The 24,547-nt window shown below is 33.2% G+C and overlaps 1 protein-coding gene across 1 annotated transcript; it reads right to left on the minus strand.

The window, feature by feature from the left end:
• Nucleotides 1–184: 184 nt before the first annotated feature.
• On the minus strand, nt 185–23,995 carry Pka-R2 (cAMP-dependent protein kinase type II regulatory subunit). The gene is made up of 7 exons (XM_085197177.1): nt 23,351–23,995; nt 19,943–20,133; nt 18,116–18,253; nt 15,257–15,469; nt 5,685–5,856; nt 5,169–5,258; nt 185–4,930 (listed from the first exon to the last, which is right to left on the minus strand). Exons 1-7 carry the CDS (start codon nt 23,562–23,564, stop codon nt 4,800–4,802), a joined length of 1,149 nt encoding a protein of 382 aa, XP_085053303.1. The 5' UTR covers nt 23,565–23,995; the 3' UTR covers nt 185–4,799.
• Between the last annotated feature and the right edge of the window lie 552 nt (nt 23,996–24,547).

Here is a 24,547-nt window from a genome sequence, read left to right on the forward strand (position 1 = left end):
ATTTTTTAAATGTTTTTTTTTTCTTAAAAATGGAAGTGGATTTTAATAAAAGTTTAATCTATATGTTGATAATTATTATACAAAAGTTGCACATATGGATATGGTTAAACTATTTTGTATACAATTTAAGAAAACCAGAGAACAGACAAAGGAATATATAGAGGGGGTTTAAAACAAACACCGATTTAGATCTACAAACAAATATAATTCAGTTTTCTAACATTTTACGATACATAATTTTTATAAATGTACAGGGTAAGCTCATGACGTGGGTAAAGCGGCTATTACCGACTGGTACTGGACTGGTACGGTACAGAAGTGCGACCGGCTGATATGCATCATCATGGGAACAGAGAGGACTTACGCTAACATGGAAACATATGAAATGTTTGTACCAACGTGCTGTCAGGTTACAAATCTATATTAGACACCGATGACTAGTGATTTATAAAAATTTAACGCTAACTTTAAGCGTATCGAATTTCAATTTAACATCAATTCGCTAGAAAACAGCCCCACACGTGCGCACTGGGAGCGATGGCGCACAACTGCGCGTCCGCTGGAAGACCTGCAGAGCTGCGTCGAAACCAACGTTTGTGCGACTAAACGATATACGTAAGTAACATTACTTGTACAGTGACAGCTGTATAGCCTCATCGACACCGGTGTAAAGAGAAAAAAATATTAAGTCTTACACTATATATAATTTTAATCTATAAATTAAATTTCACACTCACATGATGACAATGTCAATGACAGTAATTATTGCACAATACTATTCAATAGAGATGGGCGATTGTATAACATGTAGCAGTGTGAGAAAAAAATGTAAATAAATGTATGTAAACAATCATATATTATTTCTCTTTCAATTTTCATAACCAACAAGTATATAAATAATAAATATACTTGGATAATTTAAAATCGCCCGTCTATATGTCACGACTACCGGGTGTATACAGGGGGGACTCAAACAAGTAGCCAGTACAACCTGTATACAAGTAACAAACAACAAACTATCCACCACTGACATAACCAAGGACCCACAGACAAGGGAGACATGTCAATATAATATTTTAGTGAATAATCTAAACGACATACAATCTTAAGGGGGGAAATCGGGACATAATGGCCATATGAGATGACACACTACAAACGCGTCATAGAATCAAATCGATTAAGTTATATTCAACCCCTTCGCGTCTCTTACGGTAAGTAAATATTTAATACTTCCCATAAATATGTGTTATAGAAGGGAGAACCATCATTCCACACACACACGTCATAAAAACTATCATATTATTATATAGGATGCATAGAATTTACACATAACACTGCATAAATAGGTACAACTTGTATATTTTATTTTATAATAAATAAATCTGTTCTAAAAAAATTCTATATAATCAGTCCGGCTGATTATTAATCCATGGTCACTGCGGATACCATGGTTTGATAAAATTTACACACAATAATATATATGTGAATATAAATGAAATATTGCCGTTACGAGCAAGTTATTATTAATTATTTAGTGCATTTAGAGACAAAAAAATTGAATATTCCAACAGGCCTAACACACAAACACACACCCACTATACATAAGTCCACGTAGAAAAGGCAGTTCAGTGAGTTAATACACGAGAGTAACAATATTATGGGGGCCATCCACTAATTACATCATACGTTAAGGGAAAGGGGGAGGGAGGGTCAACCAAGTGTGACATTTCAAAAAGTAAGTATTAAAACAAGAAATTCGTGAGACCAAAAATAACTAAGCTTTAATCATTTTTTGGGTATAAAATTGCACACAGACGATTGGGCAAAAGTAAAAAAAAAAAATCGTGTGACGATATTCCCGGACGGCCCCTAGTTAGCGACTTGCAGTTCATCAGATAGCTCCGGATAGGCACTTGAGACGAGAGTCCTATTGCAATATAGAGAATAGAAATATACAAAACAATGTAAAAGATAACAAACAAAAAAAGAGACAAGAAAAACAAATAAACTTTGACATTTTGCAACGAGGGAATGTTAGAAACTATGAGGAACGCAACCCTGTCGCAATGAAATTGGTCACTACAAGCAAGCATTGAGAACTATGGACGAATACATTGATATGACAATAAGAATATATAATATAGGTTGAAAAACTTTACAAATAAACATTTAACTTGGACAGTACATTAATACTTGACTTCCTAATCTGTCACTAAATAATTTTCCCATTGGGAAAACACTAACAAAGAAAATAATAAAAAAAAAAACCATCTCTCACAAAAAATAAAAACAATTAACATCTTCTATGGCAACTGAAACAATTTGTACACATTGTGTTCATTCATCACCTAAAACTACTAAATAGTTATTTAAATTACAATAAGAAGTGACAAAAAATCTAACTACTACATATAAATATACTTAAATATAGTGCTACATACAATATGTATTCACCTACTTTGGCTGGATTTACATATGAAATGATATTATTTTTTTTATCTGTAATTAAATAATACTGGGACTTTACCTGAGGGTCAGCCATTGCGAGGAGGTAACATACAAATATGCATTCATATAAATTCTAAATAGTTATTATAATTTGAGAGTATCATAAAACTATCATTTATATTTTGTATTTTTGTTTTCTTAAATGTCAAAATCTAAAGGTCAATCATATTTAGACTGAATTATTTTAATTTATAGTTGTTCAATATTTAGAATTCCAATATAAACAAACAGACAAATAAGTTGTTATGAACACACCTCAGATCTGTTATGTAAAATTTAAGGACAAAACTATAGAAACCCTCTAAAAAGTAAATAAAATAAAATTACAAACAAATATTATTTTCTCAATTAAATACGCTTCAAAGTTGATAAAAGTAAAACAATTAAATAAATAGAAATATATTTGATGGCAACTAAAAAAATTTGCACGTACATTTTTTATAATTGATACTCAAATCGATGTATAAACAAATGCTTAAACCACGTTGAAATGTAACAGTTTCATCGATATTTTCAAGTATCAATTATAACAAAATCGAGTTAAACACCAGCACAAATAAAGTAAATCTACATGGTCCAATATAAAATCGTTATCAAATCGATATTTTCAAATATCGATTACAATAAAATCGAATTAAAAACCGCCACAAAATCAATATATCAACGTCATCCCACAACAATTACAAGTCACATAAACATTAATTTGGCATTTACAAACAGATTTATATAATCAATCCCGATATACATAAAAAATAGAAACAATGAAATAAAATAAATAAAACGTGACAAGATTTTATCTAATCACAAAACATTTATTACATACAAAATGTATATATGTGCATTATGTATGACCAAAGCCGCGAAACAATACAAAATGGCGGTAGCAGAGTATCCTAATAAAAATAAAGGACAGAAGGCCGGATATCATTGCATTTTTCTACTAAAAATATTTTTTAGTGATAAAATTTAGATACTAAATGCCATTCATTTTCCACTAGTATGAAGAAAAAGTTTCACTGTCACTTGGTGGGAATCGAATCCACGACCTTTGTGTTTGCAAACAGACCCGACTACAGGCCTAATAGTTTTTTAAATTACATTTGTGATGTCTTAATATGTTTGTTTACTTAGATATATGAAAGTTACCAGTATTATTCTTTATTTACATATCTACTAAGGCATTACATCTATCTAAAATAAGCGTATTGTTACAAATGCAAAATTATCCGGCCTCCATTTGTATACGCCCCCTTGCGTTTAAAGTAAATCCTAACTAAATAATAACATAAAATGGCACTTATTCGTTTGAAAAGTTTAAATTGGATAAAATAATAATTTCCCCAATCTGAGATCAGGCTGTTATTTGAAAAAAATAAATAATTAGTCGAATTTAACAGCGCAATCCCTGAAAAATGTTGATAATTTTAAGTAGTGTTGCCATTACGATAATAGTAGTTAGTTAATAAAATAATTTAATTGTTTATTATTTTAAAAATGATATTCCACATTAATGTAGTGAGAAAATATTTTTAGAAAACATAAAAAATTGAGTGCTACCTACGAGGCGCGGGTTCGTGTCCCGCTACGTTCAAGTTTTCTATACATTTTCTACAAATATTTGTTAAAAATGTTCAACCAGCACTATATCATATAATTTTGAATACACGGACGTTATAATTGAAATACATAAGTAATTTTTGAAAAGAATAAAATTGAATAAATTAAGATAACATAATTTAAAATATAGCAGAAAATACAAAATTAAAATTAAACAAGCTATAAAATAATATAGCACAGTTTTAATATTTTAGAATGGCAATGCACTGTTCATATTATACATACATATATGTATGATGGAAGGATGAATAAAGAAGGTATAAAATAATTTAATTCTAGAAATCAGTTATTGAGAAAGAATTCAATTTACATTTTTAATGGTCCACTTTAATATAAACCATAATCTGTAAAAAAAACATAAGTATAACATGAACAATACATAGCCATACTAAAATAAACACATCAATAAGCATAAATAGACATACAAAAATAGTTACAAATTAAAATTAAAACATAATTCGTATACGAAATTAAATTTTAAGGGGAGGGCTAAATAAAATATAATATATTTATATAATATACATACAAACAAAAAAATCTAAACATATAATATAATCATAAATTTTGAAAAACAAAAAGTAAACGGACCACGTGTCTATTGCGATGATTATTTTTAAAAAAAGAAATGCCTAAAGGGGGGAGGGCTAGTGTGTAGGTAGACGTGGGTAGCGGGTTCATCGCACGTCGGTCAGGTTGCTCTTGTCGCCGAACAGCTTGACGAGCTGCTCCTCGTAGTCGTCGATGTTGCGCTTCATTATCTCCATGCAGGGCCCGAGGAGACGCTCGAAGGTTTCCACGTCGAGGACTGGAAGATGCAATCATTGGATATTTAATTTTATTTTTTAGTTTTATGCTATATTGCGCATATAGCAAGATAGGCATTTAAATTTATCGAATATTTTGAACATTTAAGACAAATACTATTGAAGTTATTTATTAATTAATTATTAAATTAAAAATTTCATTATAAATCTCTCCTAGAATTAATATAGTAATGCTAATCTAAAACCATTGAAGAATAAAGTATAAAAACGTAAACTCACAAGCAACTTTAGTAGGTCCAACGGCGTACGCGGAGGCGGCGCGCGGCTTGTGGGTGACCAGAGCCAGCTCGCCAAAGTACCCACCTTTACCTGCAAAGTTTGTAAGAGTTTAATATGTCTTTTTGTTATTTTCATTTTGGTATAAAAATCATATATTTTTCAAAATTTGTTTTCGAGGCAAAAAAATATTTTTTTGAATGTTGTTTTGATAAGATTTATTTTGTAACCTTAAATGGCTATAAACTAATAGAAGTCAATATTATAGAGCACTTTAGTAAGTTCTCATAAAAATAATACAGTACTTTTGAAATTAATATAATAATATGAATATATTTTATTAGTTTGTTAATAAAATAAGATAATAGATACTATATAATATCTACTATACTGCCTACTCTAATATGTCCTATATATTTTAAACAAATAATGAACACACTGTATCATTAATTATATTATATCACATACCTATATACTATAAAAAGGCTACAAATAATTTAAAAAACCATCAAAACTCACCAAGACGTTTAATCTCATGTTCATTGCCATCATCTCTAGCAATACGGATGCTGACAGATCCATCTTCGACAAAGTACATGCCGTCCGCGGAGTCACCCTGGCGGATGATCAGCTCCCCTTCGATGAGGGTGCGGGGCAGGAGCGCGTCGGCGAGGTTGGCTCGCTCGTAGGGCTGTTAGTTATAATTTTATATATTATGTATTTATAGCTAGCAGAATATGGAAGATACTTTATAGAGTACTTTATAGAGAATTGAGTGGCGGAACTTAACGCCACGCTTTATCCGCCCGGTGAAACTTAATTTTAAATTATAGCCAAATTATACAAAATCCGTACATAAATTGTAGCCCATGTATTATTCTGATGTATAAGTTGTATTACTGTAAAGTTTCATCTAAATCCGTTCAGTAGTTTTTGTGTGAAAGTCGGACAAATATCCAACCACACCAACTTTCACTATGAGATATTGAGGATATTAAGTAGTATTATTTCAAACAATCGTACTTCCTTATATAAAAGGAAACCAATATCTATGAATTCTATAGCAACAGGTAAATTGTATATAGGATGTAGGCATCGATCAAATGCATTCGTCAGTGTTTGTACCCTTGGTATATGCAAATGTTTCAATTAGAGGTCAAGCCGACCATTAGGCCGACAGCCTTCCTGTTGATGATTGAAATAAAGTATTCAATTAAAAAACTCCAAATAAACTGTTCAGTTTTTTATTGAAAAAGGATAATAAGCAACGTATATTTTGATGATGAAATTAAAAAATAATTTAAGCGAGTTTTAATCGTGACTTCGACAAAAAATGTTGGCACTTAACTAAAAGAAAATCTTCGAAATATTTATTATATGTATTATAATTAGATATCTTTCGTAGTTTTGTAAGGAGAGCAGAGACAAATGTAAAATTATTCCGTTCCCTAAAAATCATCTGTCCACGTATTATAAAATAGTGATTCAGCACTAGTGCTGCATTTAGTTTAAACTTTAACTAGATTAGTAAAACATTAGTGTAATATATTTAAATATTTGGCCGACCAGGATTTGTACTTAGAATCGTCCAGCTCAGTTTCATATATACGTTTTTAAATATATCAAAAACTCTTGACAACAGATATTTCTATTTCTTAAGAACCTCAAAGCGAAAAAAATAGTTATATATTGTAAGAAGATCGTGCAAAACTAAATTACGTTGTTATGGTAAAATACCGCTGTAATATAATTATAACATACATATGTCGAGGTGACAAGAACACATGACTGGTATTACTCATAGACTATTATTTATATACTAATATATATCTTTAGAGAATAAAAAAACGGAGTGCCTTAACACTAAGTTTCCCTCTGCCTACCCCTGCTGTGTGCGCAGAAGGAACCTAGTGTGAAGACATTCCATTCCCCATTTTCCGCCGAATTCTTGAGGCATTGCGTGTTGAGTGGCGGAACTCAACGCCGCGCTTTCCCTCGACACCAGAGCAAAGAAATGAAAATATTAAAAAAATTATTTCCTCGAACGGGAATCGAACCCAGAACCCGTTGAGTTCACAATCACACTGGCCTCTACATACTGATATAAATTACCATAATTTTTAATGTGCTAAAATAACAAATAGCTATACTATTAAACACTTGGCATCAGTACGAATAGCTTTGGCAGCCGGAATGTTGTAAGTTTTGGAAATCTACAAAGAAATGAAATGAAATTGATAATTAAGTTTTTTTATTATTGTTATATTTTGGAGTATTTTAAGAAGTTTTTTTTTCACTCGCCCAATTCTTTAATTAGGTATTACCCAGATTCAGCAGATATAATTGATGATGATGATGATGATAAATCGTATGATGTGTTGGAAATTGTTATCTTTAAAGTTTTTTTTTGGTAGATTATATAATTATGACGTAATAACTTCCAATGAGGAATATATGCAATTGCAATACATATACTAAATTAGATTTTTTTTGCTTTTTTTGTATAGCCCATATCAGGGTGTACAGAGGGAACCTGAAAATTTAGTGTTAAGACGTTCTGTTCCCATTAAGACACTTCAGTTTTCCATTTTCCGTCTAATTCTAGAACTATTGCGTGTTGAGTAGCGGAATTCAACGTTTCGTTTTACCAGAGCGAGGAAATTAAAATATTAAATATTTCATTTCTTCGAGTGGAAATCGAACCCACCACCTGTCGCGTTTATAGTCGCATCCCTGTGTCCCTGGGCCACGGCTGGCCTCACAGTATACAATTAAATAATACACTTTAATTAAAATATATGTACCTCTAATAAATGAAATATTACGTAATAGAATATATTTATAGTTTACACGTGACCAAAGTTTATTTATGTATTTTAATATTCGACCAACTAATGTGAAACATCACTGAAACACATTTATTATTATAATTTACGAACAGCCAAGAATAATATATCATTAAAATATAAAATTTTTATATCCAATCATCAAACAGCTTCACGCTGTTTCCCGCACACAGCAGGGTAGGCTGATGGAACCTAATGTTAAGATATTCCGTTCCCCAATTTCAGCCGAACTTTGGAGAAATGCGTGTTGAGTGGTGGAACTTAAAGCAGGCCTTTCCCTCGATACGAGCGAAGAAACACAAATAAAAATCAAAAGTTCCCAAGATTTTACAGATTAAACGACATTTTTCTCTAAATATTATTTATGTTGACGCCAATGACGACACAGTTCGACCTCGTCATCTGTCATTGCGCTGACGTCAGAGATACCTCAGTGAGACTCGGTTAGTGATATTACATAAATAGATTGTTGTTCTGAATATTTGCCTATTTTTAATGTTTTAAGAGGATTTTTATGTTTAGTTATAAATAGTCCATTGTAGAGGAGTGGGACCGAATCTGCTTGTAAACGCGATCGATGTTAGTGGGTTTGATCGTAAGTTTTATCATTCGACAGACAGTGTCTCAAATTTCGGAAGAACACTAAGAAGAACGAAGTGTCTTAACACTAGATTCTCTCTATATATATATATAGATAAAGCGAAAAGACGTAAAGGTTTGTTGAATATAAATCAGCTATATGCTAGGCAGTCTAGCAGGGTAGACAGAGAGAACCTAGTATTACACTACGTTCTCCATTTTCCACCAAGTTTTTAAGGCACTGCGTGTTGAATGGTGGGACTCAACACCGAACTTTTTGTGTTGAAGCCAAAGCAAAGAAATGAAAATATTAATAAATAACAATACATTCCTTCGAATGGGGATCGAACTCACAACCGTACCACTAAAGATTTCTTTATATTAATATAGTACAAAATCGATATAACGTAGTTCAATAAAACCATAATACACAAACAAACAGACAAACTATGCATATAATATAATATGAAAACACAAGTTCAAATAGCATTGTCGTATCCCGAGAGAGGAATTACACTTACGGAACTTTGACATTCAAACACAGGCAAGCGTGCCGACGTCGGATACTGCTACGGCTAATATAATTACGGAAACTTATACCATCATATATGCATATACTCGTAGGTATTCCGTAAACCTACGTATTTGTTTTACGTAGCTATCGAGGAGTATCGATTTTTAATATTATTAGATATTATTATGCATTCAATGTCAATACGTGAGTGTTTATCGTTTGTTATTTCATCTTTTCTTTTATACAACTAAAATATAGTTTTTAAATTGTTAGTAAAATTTCTGGGCACAGGACTATTTTGTGGTTAGGCACGGATCACTCTGCCCCCTTTTGCCCCTATTCCTGCGCCCATGTTCAGAATGTCTCAAAAATAAGGCAGTACAGTTAGATACAGTGAAAAATGAACTGTCTTAAAGCTAGGTTCTTTATTCCTAATCTGCTATGCGGGCAAAAAGGTGAAGAAGTAATTTGAGACTACTTTTTACTCAATATAAACATCCTTAATATTTATCAAAGGAAAATGAAACTTCATTTTGTTATATATAGCCTATAGAATAGCATTTGAGTCTACAAACATAGTGCCCATCAAGCTCAAGCACTTCTTAATTGCATCTCGATGGTGTTAAGTTTTCAATTTGACTTATAAATACGAAACAATACAAACTTACTTATATACTGTTGTTCAGATTAATTTGAAACTGGTGAAAAATACGTAGTAAGTACGTAAGGACTCGTAAAATTAAATATTGTTAGAACTCCGAAGCAGTTGGCGTTTTTTAAAAAAAACCCCATAAAAATACACACCGTCTATACTCTCTCTATATGTTTCTAACGTATTCGGAAAAAGATTCCACGTAATTGAGCTTCCTTCCGATAGGGCAATCGCCTACAAGCACACAATTCCACAAATTTTATAGTCTTTTCCACCTACATATACCTTCTTTTACACGAGTGCGCTAACAAAATATGTATATTGTTCAATTTCTTCGCTCTGTCTACATAAATAAGCTGGAATTAGGACCCTGGAGCCTGGAATGTAGCGTGAAGTTGGAAAAAAAGATAAATTGTAAAAAGGATTTCCTTATAATCCATACAAAAATGTTTGTACCACGTTTAAACATCCATAAGAAATATACTCATTAAGTGTAAAGATCGTTATCTCATAGTACACATATTTCGTATATTATAATTTAGAATTTTTGTATTTGCGTTCTTAGAAGCAGGCATGTACTAACTAACATCACGAGCAGCTGGTTCTCAAGGTTCCAACCATTACGTTACGTAAAATCTGGTCATTTATAACAATTTAGAGACAACGCGAGAACACTTGGAGCGAGATGAATTTAATATTTTCTAAGAACAAATATATAAGTAAGGAAGATAAGGCAGCTTGTGAACTCGTTAAGTCTAAATAAATTAACTTTGATGGGTTTAGAGTTTAGCGGAAAGACGTTGTGATACCTGCCTACTATGAAATTGTGTATGAAATCTCATTTTAATTATGTTCTTCACATAGTAGGCAGATGGTGCCTAGTGTTAAGACACTACGCTCGTCATTTTCCACCGAATACTCGAGGCAATGCGTATTCAGTGGCGCCGCGTTTTGTTTTGTTACCAAAATTGAAATATAAAATATTCCATTTCCGCGATATTCTATATTTTAGCATATTTAAGTAATAATTGTGTAACACTGTACCTAAAAAAAATCAACAATTTAAACTTTACGATGATTTTATTTCCTTTGTAGTTTATACAGTAAGTACATTTGTAATTTGGTTGTAAAAACAATAAACTTATAAAAGAGTTGTTCAACAATGACGTCAAACGCCAAAATTAAAAAATAGCATTTAATTATGAAAATGTTAGAACATTATTTAGATATTAATTACGATAACGTTGTTTTAATTCTAGAGGAATTTTTGAACTGAGCTTTGTCTATCGCGAGAATGTCAAACATACAACAAATAAAACATGGTGAAACAACACTCCGTTGCCAATGTCTCGCCCAATTTTCAAGACATTGGGCGTTGAGTAGCGGAACTTAACGCCACACTTACTAGAGCGAGGTAATACAACTAATTCATACCCTCGAGTGGGAACAGAACTCACAACTGCCACACTTACGACCTCATTAATTTATCCATCTATTCTAATAGCAATAGCAAACGTAAGAATAAGAATTAAAATAAAGAAATAATATGATAGCAAAATTTTATGAGGCGAGCGCACCTACCTTCTATACAATAAAATTTTATTTATAGCTAGATTTATTGATTTTTAACCCACTAGGGTTCCCATTTTTTTTTTATATTCCATTTCCCCATCGGCGTTTATAAAGAGACTATTAATAAACTCTGGGCTCTTGTATACTTTAATCTTACATAGGATACTATCACGTGCATTCTAGTGTAAGATTAACTTTGCATCACATGGTGTAAGAAGTTATGAGATAAATTAAGAAAACACAATGACCTGTTGCGATTATTGCATACAAAAAAAACTTTACAACAAAAAGCTTCACTCTGATCTCGCAGATGGTAGACAGAGGGAACCTGGGAACCTAGTGTTAAGACACTCCCGCTTCCACCTTCCGCCGAGATTCTAGAGGCATTGACGTGTAATCTTGAGAGGCAGAACACAATACCACGCTCAGCCTCGTTTCTAAGGAATAAGGAAATGAAAATATATATCTATTTTATTTCCTCGAGTGGGAATCAAACCCACATGTCGCGTCACACTCTTGTGCCCACTGCGCCACGATTGGCCTTATTGGACTGACTATGATAAATCACTTAATTATTACAAGACTTAATCAGTGCGATAATACGACGATAGTATACGAATTTACTCTACACAGGAATCGAACTAGTACCCACTTAAATATTGGTAGCAAAGGAAAATAAAGTAAAAACGATTGGAAAATATCAGATTATTATATAAAAAACGCCTACATTTATTATGTTTCACTCCCGTACATATTGCAAATTTCTCTAAACGACCTTGAATAAAAAACAGCTAGGTTCATGAATAACAAACAAAAACCTAAGAGCAATAGGTAAGCACCTTAACATCCACTATTATATTAAATGAGCCGGGCTTGTCTCAAATCAGAATTGAATTCGCCTGGGTGATAACGCTTATCTATCGTAGTTTTGTAACTGATAAGGGTATGTCGTCACCGGTGGCCGCGTGTTATCAAGATAGCGCATACGGCTCGATAGTCGATACGAATACTTTTGCGGTTGGTATTTATTTATACGTAGGTAGGTACACGTATATTTTTTTATGATGATCTTTACGTAATTTAGATAAGAATGATGTATTAATATTGGGTATTTTATATAAAAAATGTACTGTTGGCACTTTCTTGTTATATATATATATATATATTTTGTAGGTTGATACTGTATCCCGCACGTAGCAGGGTAGACAACGGGAACGCTGAGAACTTAATGTTAAAACACTCCGTTCCCATTACATGTTTTCTGCTTTTCGACGAATTCTGGAGCCTCTGCAAGCTGTGTGGTGGAACTCAACTGTGGGTTTTGCTTCGTTGCCAGAGAAAAGAAATAAAAACATTCAATATTTCAATACCTCGACTGAGAATCGAACCCACAATCTATCGTGTTTACAGTCACATGCACGACCACGACAGGTCTCAAATATATTACACACTTCATACATATTGAGAAACATAAAAAAAGAGCTTCAATGAAATAAATTAAATTAGCAATGAAAATAAATCTTTAATAATTACCTCGACAGAATAAATAACAAAATGTGGTTACATTTATCGGAATCTTCGTAAATTAGCTTATCTTGCAAGTTGTGCCAAAAAGGCAGCAGTATATAATTATTTTGTGCAATGTATAAAGGAATATTTTATACATTATTTAAGAAAGATTGATGGATTAATACTATATAATTCTCTGTACTATTTTTTTTTTTACTATTATTTCCTTACTTTAGTGGATTCAATTTAATTTAATTTTCAATATTTTGGTAACATCACTATTAAACATCAATAAAATTATTTTTTTCAGTAAAATTCGGCAATAACTTATAATATTTAATATATATTTTTTAAAACTCTTACGCCGTTATTACACTAGCGGTAGGTATTTACGCAAAATTCGTATATTGATTGATGTTAAGTAGTTTAAAAACTGATCATGCGTATTTTCGGAAGTTTGAACTAAAAACTCGGTCACGTGTGAAAAGTTACGTTGCTTGAAACGTAGTTGGAATCTTTTCAGGAAGCAATTCATTTAGAAATTAAAATTTAACAGCCGGATTTAAGAAATAAACATTGATTTTCTTAATTTTAATAGGTTATCGGGTAATAAAAATATATTTACTAAACGAAACGAGTCTAGAATTGGACATTTAAATATATATTTGCAATATAAATGTACTTTTAAGTTATAAGCTTATAACATGTTTTTTTTTTTTTTCATCAGCCTATCGTTGTCGACTGCTGAACGTAGACCTCCCTCATCAAGCGTCAACCAACTCGGTCTTGGGCTTCTCGCATCCAACATGTTCATATAACATGTTAGAGATAGAAATTTAGAGAATTAGTTTGCAATTTGGCATTTGGTATTTTTACATAGAAACACATTAGCGAGAAGCTTCGACTTTCAATCGGCGAGTGCAGAAGCAATCACGGCCAGGGCTCACTTTAGTTTATTCGAGCTATTTAGAAATGTTCTAAAACTTCATACTAATGTCACGAGCACGACGGATGTGACATTGGCAGTCATTTAAAATATTTGGCGGACAATTATGACTTTAATCTGTAATAATTTAAGCGAAATTTTGTGTAAAAGATTTAGTACATTTTTTTGCTTCACGCTGTATCCCGCAATAACCAGGGTAGAGTGTTAAATGGCAGAGCTCAACACCGCGCTTTATCTTGTCACCAGAGCCGGGACATGAAAATATTAAATAATTTATTTCCCCAAGTGGGAATTGAGCCCATAACCGTCGCGTTACAACCACTGCGCCAATATACTTAATTTCTCACGCCTACAAAACAGTTTTTCAATATATATATATATCTCGGCAATATTACTAATTATAAATACCATTAAATTTTTACTTCATTTTCTTATTTTATTTAACTAGTATTATTTATTTAAATCAAACGTGGGCTGTGACGTTAGCGACAGATGGCAAGGTATGACGTCAGAAATAAATAGCTCAAATACCTAAATAGTTCGAGTGTTTACATAAATATTATATCGACTTATAAAATTTAATTTATTTTAACATTTTTAGTGAATTTCAACACAGTAAGACAGAGTAAGTTTCCGAATTTTCGTCCAATTCTAGAGTTGTTACGTGTTGAGTGGCGGAACTTAACGCCGCGTTTTACTCCGATGCCAGAGCGAAGAAATTAAAATATGAAATTTCCTCGAGTGGGGAACGAATCCTCAATTTATCGCGTTTGTAGAAGTTTAGCATTAAATTGTAATTATAAATAATTAAAAGACTAAAAAGATTAATAAAAAAATAAAATAAAATGGATTCCGTGTGTAATTTGTTTGTTCATCCTACATTCATATTATATAACAATAATAATAAAACGCAAAGTTCTTTGATAACGGACCAGCCGCGTCCATCGCATCGTTCATAATTGACATCCTTAGTATATCTCGCGTACAGACGTTGGAGCCCTCTCATCTCCTGGATGGGTTTCAATCAATATTATCTCAGTTAAAGAATTAAAGTTACATATATTTTTATAACAAAATGTTGATTGAATGATAAAGAATAATATCAGATATTAATTTAATTAGTATTTATTGCTCTAAATCTAAAGCCATGGAGAGTTTGAAACGATCAAATCAATATTTAAATTTATTTCGTAATTTTAGTTTAACGCAGTATCTCGTATATAGCGGGATATACAGGGAACCTAGGGTTAAGACACACAATTTCCCATTTTAGGCGCAATTCGAGACATTATGCATTGAGTGTAGGAACTGAACCACGCAACTTGTCTTGTTACCAGTATGAAAAACTAATATAATTCATTCTCTTGAGTAGAAATCAAACCCGCAGTTATCTCGTTTACTATATGACGCTTGCAATTTATATACCTTAGATACCATCCTATAAAAAAACCAGCCCCAACCAACCCCACATACCTGCAAAGCCTTCAGCATCGGCACCTTGTCCAGCAGCTCCTCGTACAGCTTGCGCTTCTTGAAGGCGCTCTTCAGCAGGATGCGGCGGAAGGTGTGGCGGTCCATGGCCCATAGAGCACCCGGCGACTGCGCGCGCACCGACGCCGCACGCGGCATGTTGTACATGAGGGCCAGCTCACCGAACGAGCCCGAGCCCGTGTACGTGTGGACCACCTGTGGTAATGGACCAAGTTAATAACAACCCAGTGAAATCATCATGAACTATTCAGACCCTTTAGTGGAAAAATATGGTGGAGAATTGAAGTTTGTCAAAGGAATCAAAGCCTTTGTAGGTGTAGATGAAAAATATGTTATTAATGAGAATTGTAATTTAAGTTGCACGAGAAGAAAGGAATAAAAAGTAGATAATTGAGGCCATGGTCGGGCCAAAACTGAGACCTCATCCGAAATTTACATGGGGATTAGTCAGTTCGTTCGGATAAATCTTTTTAGGGAACGTTCGTGAATTATTTAGCACCATAAGAGGTCAACAAGAAAATTAATCTAACCTACAAATTTCTTAAGCAATTATTATCCAAAGGAAAAATATGGTGGAGTATTCGTAAGATAGTTGGCCTGAGCCCAAACCTCGTGTGGAATGTAGTACGAATTGAGATTACAATAGAATAATGATAATCTTAATCTTCACTCATCTATAGTACCAGTGTAAGTATTCAAAATCCAATTTCAAAATAATCTTTAAGACTTTTCAAGTACCATTAAATATTTAAATGAACATAAAGCTACCAGCTCGGAAAGCAGTGCTCCTGAGTAGAACCGGCAAAAAACTGTTGAGTTTTGCCCCTTATAATAAAAAACTTACTATTTTATTACTTTCAATATATACGCGAGATACAGTGTACATCTAAAAGAAACTATTAATTAGGCTTTAGGATATTTGCAATTTCTCAATCATCATTCCAATATTTGAATTGTACAGCGTTATCTAGTTGTAGGGTTTCTACGAAAATGGACAAAAAAATATATTTTATTCATTCCATAGTGTAGGTACGTTTTACAAATTCAGGTTAGTATCGAGGGCCCTCGACACTCGTAAGGCTGTAGATATCAAGATGTTTTTATAATTTGGCCCTTATGATTTTTCTGATTATTTTTCCTTGTAATAGCCGGCCGTCGAGAAACAGGGGCACAAGCGTTTGACTATAATCGCGGCGGTGTGGGTTCGATTCCCACTCGGGAAAATGAAATATTTAATATTTTCATTTTCCTAGCTTTGGTAACGAGGCAAAGCGCTATTAATATAGTATAACCAAGTTCTTGTAGTAATCCAATTTGGCTTACTAATATAATATTTTAATCATATTTTAAGATTTATTAACATACAGTTTTCATACTTTCATATAATACTCTTGAGAGTATTGTGGAGATCCTTGGGGGAGGCCTATGTCCAACAGTCTCGTCGAAAGGCTGACATGATGATGAAGATAACAAGCATATTATAGCATACAACATAAGAGCCAGCCTCAAGTGAAGACACAACGCGACGCCCATAGACTATTAAGTCCGACACAATTTCGTAAACGAGAATTGTTACGTCTATTTACGTGGCCGTTAAACTCCTTGATGTGAGTTTGGCTGTTCTGATTAGGATCTTGACAGGTTTAATACAGGCGAAAATTTACGCAAACATTGTGCTACTAGCTTTGTACCGCGGCTTCGTTTCTGTTGGAAGTGATAAAGAGTTATTTACGCACTGGTGGGTTTTTTCTTCTTAATTTCTACGTATCAGAAACGATGAAATCCGTAGATGTACAAACATTACCGACATAGATCTCAAAATCTGCTAGCTGAAGTGGCGATGGACATGGAATATTGTTAAGGGGAACGGCAATCGATAGGGAAGAAAGGTCCTTGAATGGTCACCACGTCTCGACAAAAGGAGCACTGGCCGTTCTCTAAAAAGATGGACTGACAACCTAAAGAAAACAGCAGGAAAGGGCGCAGGATGAAGGATCGGACAGAGTGACGAGCATTAGAGAAGGCTTATGTCCAGCAGTGGACATCGAAAGGCTGATGGATTTTATTATACATTTAGCAAATACAGTGGGTTACTTAGAAATTAATGAAAACAAAAAGAATTCTTTAATTCGAATCAGTAGTTCTTGAGATTTGAGCTTTCAATTAAACTAACTTCCAGTTTTATAACATTCTTAGTATAGATATCATTCAAAACACGAATAAACTTTAGTATAGTTTGTCACAGTTACTTGTGAACTGATTAGGGCATAGTTATTAAATATTTAAGATAAAAATCATGTTTTAATTTTGAATATACATTTCCCAAACACGTATTTAATCTTTTAATTTCAATAACTATATCGATTTAGCAATTAGCAAAGGGAAGACCAGTGCAAAAGCTAATTAACATTATCAATAAATATGCTAATATAAGATTTTTAAAAGACGAAACGCTTTAAAGATATTATCAATTACTTATATATAATTAACATAATATGTCAACAGACGGACAGACAACTTCAAAATCCTCCACACACTTATAGTTCAAAAAGACAGGAAAATAGAAACCCTATTTAACCTTGCCCTACTTTATACGACTTGTCTATTCAATACAAGACATTAATATAAATAACACTTGCATATAAATAAAGCTGTAACAATTGAATACAAATAAGGCTGCAGACCTTCGTGGCGCTGTGTGACTGTAAACAACGGTTGTGAGTTCGATTCCCACTGGGAAGAACAAACTATTCAATATTTCCATTTCCTCGCTCTAGTACCAAGGCACAGCGCGGCGTTGAGTTCCGCAAATACAAAAATAGGTTGCAAAGTAAAACTTACCTTCTCCACACCATCGTCACCGTTGACGAGGACATCGAACACACCGTTCTCGATGACGTAGAAGTTGTCGCCGTCGTCGCCCTGGCGGATCACGTACTCGCCTGGCTCGGAACGCTTCTCGAACATCGCGTCTAATACCTAAATGGACAAACATGGCGTCTTTATAATAGAATAGAATGAAATAATATGTTTATATTTAAATCATTATAATCTCGAGAGGACGGAGTGTCCCTAACACTACGTACTTTTTGTCTTCCATGGTATATGCTAGACTATATAGATATATGTTTTGTTTAAATTGTGATATTAATATACTAGAAACCTTAAGGTACAACGAAATATACTTTAAGCTACCCATTCTAGATGATAGCACCCACCCTGTTCTAGATGATATAAAAAGGCTCAAGAGTTGTTTCGCGTTTCAGAAATCTACATCAGGAAATTTGGAAATAAATTAAAGTTAAAACAAAGATTAAAATAAGATAAACTCTGCCCATATTTAAATAATCAATTATTGGGAAACAGCGTCGTCGAAGTTAATTCTAATCTTGCAACTGATTTGACGCGTTAAATACTTAAAGCAGTTAGACTAAACACGTCGTTGGATTATTTCGAGCGCAAAGTCTAAATATAGAAGTAAAGAGAATTCGTTTGTCACCAGAGCATCACAAACACCACAGTATAATCTCGAAGGAGCTTGTATATACGAAATATATTTATAAGATCATTGTGATATTAGTAAGTAAGCCCAGTGTTAAGGCACTCCGCTTCTCACTTTTCGCCGAATTCTGGAGGCATACTGAGTGGCGGGACTAAACGCCGCGTTTTGCCTCGACACCACAGCGAAGCAATGAAAAATTAAAATATTTAATTTCCTCGAGTATATGGGAATCGATCCTGCTACCTATTGCATTTAAAGTTACACGCTTGGCTGTGCGACGACTGGCCTTAAAGTATAAGATAGTATATAATTGTCTTAATTTACAACATTTAAAAAAAACAATACTATAGAAATATTAAAGAAACAAAAAAAAACTTAATCCAACGCATTCAATTGAACAAATATACCTATTTGCAATACGATCTTAATAAGCTACAGTATAAATATATATTTTTAATCTGTTAATTGGTTTGCTCCGTAAGAGCAGAGAGAGGCTTCGTGACATGATTTATTCATTAAGCAGACAGAGAGTGCTCCGGGGATGTCATCCTCATACGCCTTTGTATGCATAATGCATTCAGGAATCGTTCATTCATGATTAGTTAAAGAGGTTTTCCTCTTCACAACGCTTCAATTATCACAAGATGTTCTCTTATTCGTCTTTGTTTTTTTTTAGCTTCACGCTTAATGCCGCAAATAGCAGGTTAGATAGATCGTATTTAGATATTGGGACATTCCATTCTCCACTTTCTGTTGAATGCGGGATAATGCGTGGCGACTGGAGGACCTCAATGTCACATTTTCCCGAAAAAAAAAAGAAAATATAAAATAACACAATTCCCGATTGAGAAACGAACCCACAACTGTCTCTTTTCTCGTTTATATTAATAAGCACAAGCAATAAGTCTATAAAATTGAATATTTTTTTGCCAATAATATCAATAATACGCAATCAACCCATCCAATCTACTACAATCTACTTGGATGTTTTTTGACCTAGCATATTTTCGTTACAACAAATAAGTAAAAATAGACACAACTCCACATTGAACACCTGTTTACAATATATCTTGTTCAATAAAAACATTACAAAATACTTTTCTAAATTAACAATTTTTTGGCAAAAACATTAAATGTTATTCTAGAAGAATTGAAAACACACTGACCTGCTGCATTTGTTGAGCATCGAGGGAGCGGAAGAGAAGAATTCCTCGCACAGCCTCAGCCAAGCGAGCGCGCTGAGCATCCGACTTGGGGAACACGGCTGGGGCGCCTTCATCGGAGTCATCCTCCTCAGGGTCGTAGGTCTCCGCGAAGACGGACTTGCGGCGGTTGTTGAAGCGCGCCACCGGCGGCTCTGCACATAATAATAATTGCAACGTCTAAAACCGTAATAGCTTCTAACAATAGCCAGATTAATTTAGTTTTTAATTGCCACTATAAAGCAATGGTAACGACCAAAATCGACCTTGGCATTGGAAAGTAGTAAACATTGGAGTAGGAATCAAAATTAACCTAATTATTGTTTTTTCATTCGATTACATATAAAAGTGAATGAAGATATTTGGAACAGAATATATTATCATAATGAAAATGGTCTCGAATATTTCATATCTTTTTTTGATTTCACGCTGTATCTCGCATATAGCAGGGTAGACAGAGAGAACCTTACTTTCCGCCAAATTTTCGAGGCATTCCATGTTGAGCGTAATTCAACGCCGGGCTTTTGCCTTGGTGCCAGACCCAGTAAAATTTAAATATTAACAAATAATAATCAATTTCCCCCCGTGGAAATCGAATCCACAACCTTTGCGTTCACAGTCACACGCTTGTACCAATGCACCACGTCGACCTCGATCGACTTTTAAACAAATATCTTAAATTAGCATATTATACCAAAAAAATCGAAAAAGTTTCTATATTTTAATTGAAACATTAAAAAACAAGTCCTCATAAATTTAGCCCACATATCAGATCAAGGCAGGATGTCGACTATTACATGGATATTGCATAATTGTACTGGCCCTGATTCTCTTGTATGTATGTATGTATGTCCTCTATGTGACCAAATCGTAAAGCTCTCAAAGGAAACTGATATATGTATGTATAATGTTTTTTGTTAATTAATGTAATAATATTGCATATTGAAATTGAATATAGATTTATGTCGGTATAAGTATATTAGTGAGGCCATCGTGGTACAGGCGCGTTAAAATGCGAAATTTGTGGGTTCGGTTCCCACTCTGAGCAAGGAAATATTTAATATTTTCATTTCCTCGTTCTGGTAACGAGGCAAAGCTCGATAATAAGTTCCGCCACTCGATAGGCAATACCTCGGGAATTCGTCGGAATGTCGTGAGAGGAAGTGTCTTAGCGGGAACAGAGGGACTTAATGCTAGGTTTCTAGGTACCTTCTGGAACTACCCTACTGTACCCTCCTGTGTGGAGGATTATTATGAAGTCGCGCCAAAATAAATTAAGCCTCAAGCTTTATAATACCAAAAACATGTTTTTAAATTTGGCATAGTTCAGTAAGAAAAATTACATAACATTTATTGTATATATTTGACTAAGCCAAACATGAAATAAATATCTTTGACAAATAGAATTCAAGGTTTAGTTAGCACCTGTTTTTCATTATAACATATGTTGATAATTTTGTCGCTGCAAAGGCATCTCTATAAATTTTCACCCGTTTGTTCAGCAGTTTATTAAAAAAACTTATTATCACAACACTCCTCTCTATAATTTCTGCCCAAATACAAGATATCTAGTGTTAAGTTGTGGAACTGTCTCATTCAGTCTTAAATAATTAAGTAGCTGAGTAGAGAAATATAAATAATTCATATCCCCAATTGAGGATTGAGTCTACAAGCACTATCCTACTGCTTCAGGATGGCTTTATTTAAAAACAAAGTAAATAATATAATAAAGTAATATTAGACAAAACTAGCATGTGTACAGAGGAGAGTGTTACGTGAGAGAAATAAGCCATGCTCAAGATCCCGCAACTTCAAAGAGTTAAAAGCAAACGCAAATGAGATCATGGTATTGTAAACATTGAAAAAATTTATGTCCCAGAGGGAGGTTAAGCCTAAAATCTTGTTGGAATTTATATGTTGGGGAAATAAATCATAGTAACAGTGGTAGTGTTTACTGAGAAATTATTTTGGGTTAGCATGTTTTGTCTCACTTTTTTAGGGCTCGATTCAAAAATGTTTTTAGTTTGTGTTTTCATTTAATTTATTTTTTAGGCCATTGTGGTCAGGCGCAGTGATAAGGGCAAGTTCTGAGTTCAATTACAATTTTTGGAGAATGAATTTTTTTCATTTTCTCACTCTTGTAACAAGAGAAAGTTTGGCATTACTTCAACAGTAAAGTGGTGCCAAAAAATACTAACAAAAATACTAAAAAATATTAACTAATAAAAGCAGGTTCCCTCTGCTTTCAAATGGGATACAGGGTAAAACAAAAAAAAAATTGTTTCTTAAAATTAAGTCTGGTTCAAATATATGCCAAATATAGCAAGAAAACAAGAGCAATAAGAAAACTCCAAGTTAATACTAAAAGTGAATAGAACCATCAGTGTATATATAAAAGTTGTTGCATTGACTTGTTTAGTATTTCACAAGTTTTCTTGGCAACAACCAGAAATTTTATGTGAAATTCAGCATAAATTCTTACATATCATTAAACGGAATTGTTATGGCACTACGCCAATTACTGGAAGTAGTTTCAAACATACATACTTCTTAATTCAGAACAATTTACCAACAAGTTTTCACTTATCTATTAATTCTTTGTATTATTAATATGCACTTAATTTGATTATTAATTATATATTATAGATATTTTTTTTATAACATTAATAATTATCTTTCTTTGAATGTATCTTTAAGTTATTTAATTAATATTTCAAGTAACATAACCATTTAAGATATGATTAACTAAATAACTAAGACATTAATAAAAACGCAGCATATATACAGATACAGCTCCAATTGCAATAGCCTCAAATAGCAATATGAATGATTTGAATGATAAAAAATGATAAGATAAAAGAAACATGACCATTAAATCGTAAATTTAATTAAATTTTAAAACCAAACTGCTTTTGGCTGATGCATATAATCTAAAGGACTTTCATCATATTTTAAATTTGTGTTATGTGAAAAGAATAACATATACAAGTACAACTAGTTGAGTAGTATTATCAATAATATTAGTTTACTATTTGTAATTATTATTGAAATTTAAAATAACGGAATCTATAACTAATACCCCATAGAGCTTAGGCCTTGCTGTGATCTATGCATATTCAATATAACATAAGCATCACATGTAACTTTCTACAGGCAATTAAAAATCAATAGTGCAACAGATTGTACAGGAAAATGAAAATCTACTATCCAGTAGCAGAATTTATGCAAAAAGAACACAACTTAATATTAGATGTACTATTGAATGCTCATTCATATGGAAATGATAATATGATGGCGGTGTGGCTGTCTTAATAACTAACCTTTGACGTCGTACCGATCGAGAGGTTATTGAGAAAAATACAATAAAGATACCTTCTTCGTCTGATATTATAGATTCATCGGGAGTGCCCGCTGACGGGCCTCGCACTATCGTCGTGGTCCTGTTGTTCTGTAACCTTGTGAAGAACTCCACAGCATAATTGATAACGTCGCCCGGCTGTTCCAGTAGGTAGCTTATGGTGAACTCCAATAAGATCTCTCTAAGGTCATCCGGGACTTGGATCCGGCCGCCTTGAGGCCTGCTCATGTCTGACCGCGTCGCTTCGCTTCCTCTTTACTAAGTCCCTCGGGGAATGTCGAGCGACTCGCCAAATTAAAACTTCGATATCATAGCCATTGAATTAGCTAAGCGACACACCAACGAGCAAATTTTACGATGAAGAAGTAGCACTACATACAAACGTTAGTGATAAACAAAACCACACTATAATATTAAAAATTTCTCGAATAAAAGTCCAGACTAAAATTATTTACGAGTAATGACACACTTTTCTCAAAATATTCTTCGTCCTCCAGCCTGACAATTATAAAATCTCCTTTCACTGAAAAGTAAAAATGGCGAAATCTGGATTGCCCTACTTCTCTATACTACTAATCGCTCGCCTAGTTTTAAATTTTCATTGCCATGCAAAAAATTATCAGCCATAGACTATTAAAACAGATAACAAAATAAATAAAGAATTGTTTTTTTTTTTTAGAAAAATACTACTAAATTGTAATTGAAAAGGGTTAATAGATATTTTACTCTACCAAATCATTTCATATTATTTTTAACCTTATGTCAAAGCAATTAAAAAAATATGACGATCAAAGAATATATCAGCCATACCCATCCCAAAATAAAAATTTAGCACTGAGAGATTCACGAATCTCTTGAACACGCTCATAGCTGATGTGTATTACATCATTTTTGTGCACAGTTTACTAACTAAGCCTCTAGATTTTTTTCATGTTCCCTTCTCCGAAAGCGACTTATCTCTTACAAAAAAAAAAAAATAATTATTCCTCTCAAAAGGGATTGAACCCATAAGTAATATAATATAAGTAAGTAATAAGTATTGCATTTGCAATCGGATGCTATCCCATTGCGACACAATTTCTTCTTTTTTTATTTCGACAAATTTATTCAAAGCTCAATTAATATTTAATGCATCAACTTATCTTTTTTATATCTATATCTGGAGATTGAAAGATATACATTACCAATTGTTATCAATTAATCACACATTA

The sequence above is a fragment of the Heliconius melpomene genome, chromosome 14 (genome assembly GCF_056956725.1).
Source record: "Heliconius melpomene rosina isolate 202511_hmr_F chromosome 14, ASM5695672v1, whole genome shotgun sequence".
NCBI lineage: Eukaryota > Metazoa > Arthropoda > Insecta > Lepidoptera > Nymphalidae > Heliconius > Heliconius melpomene.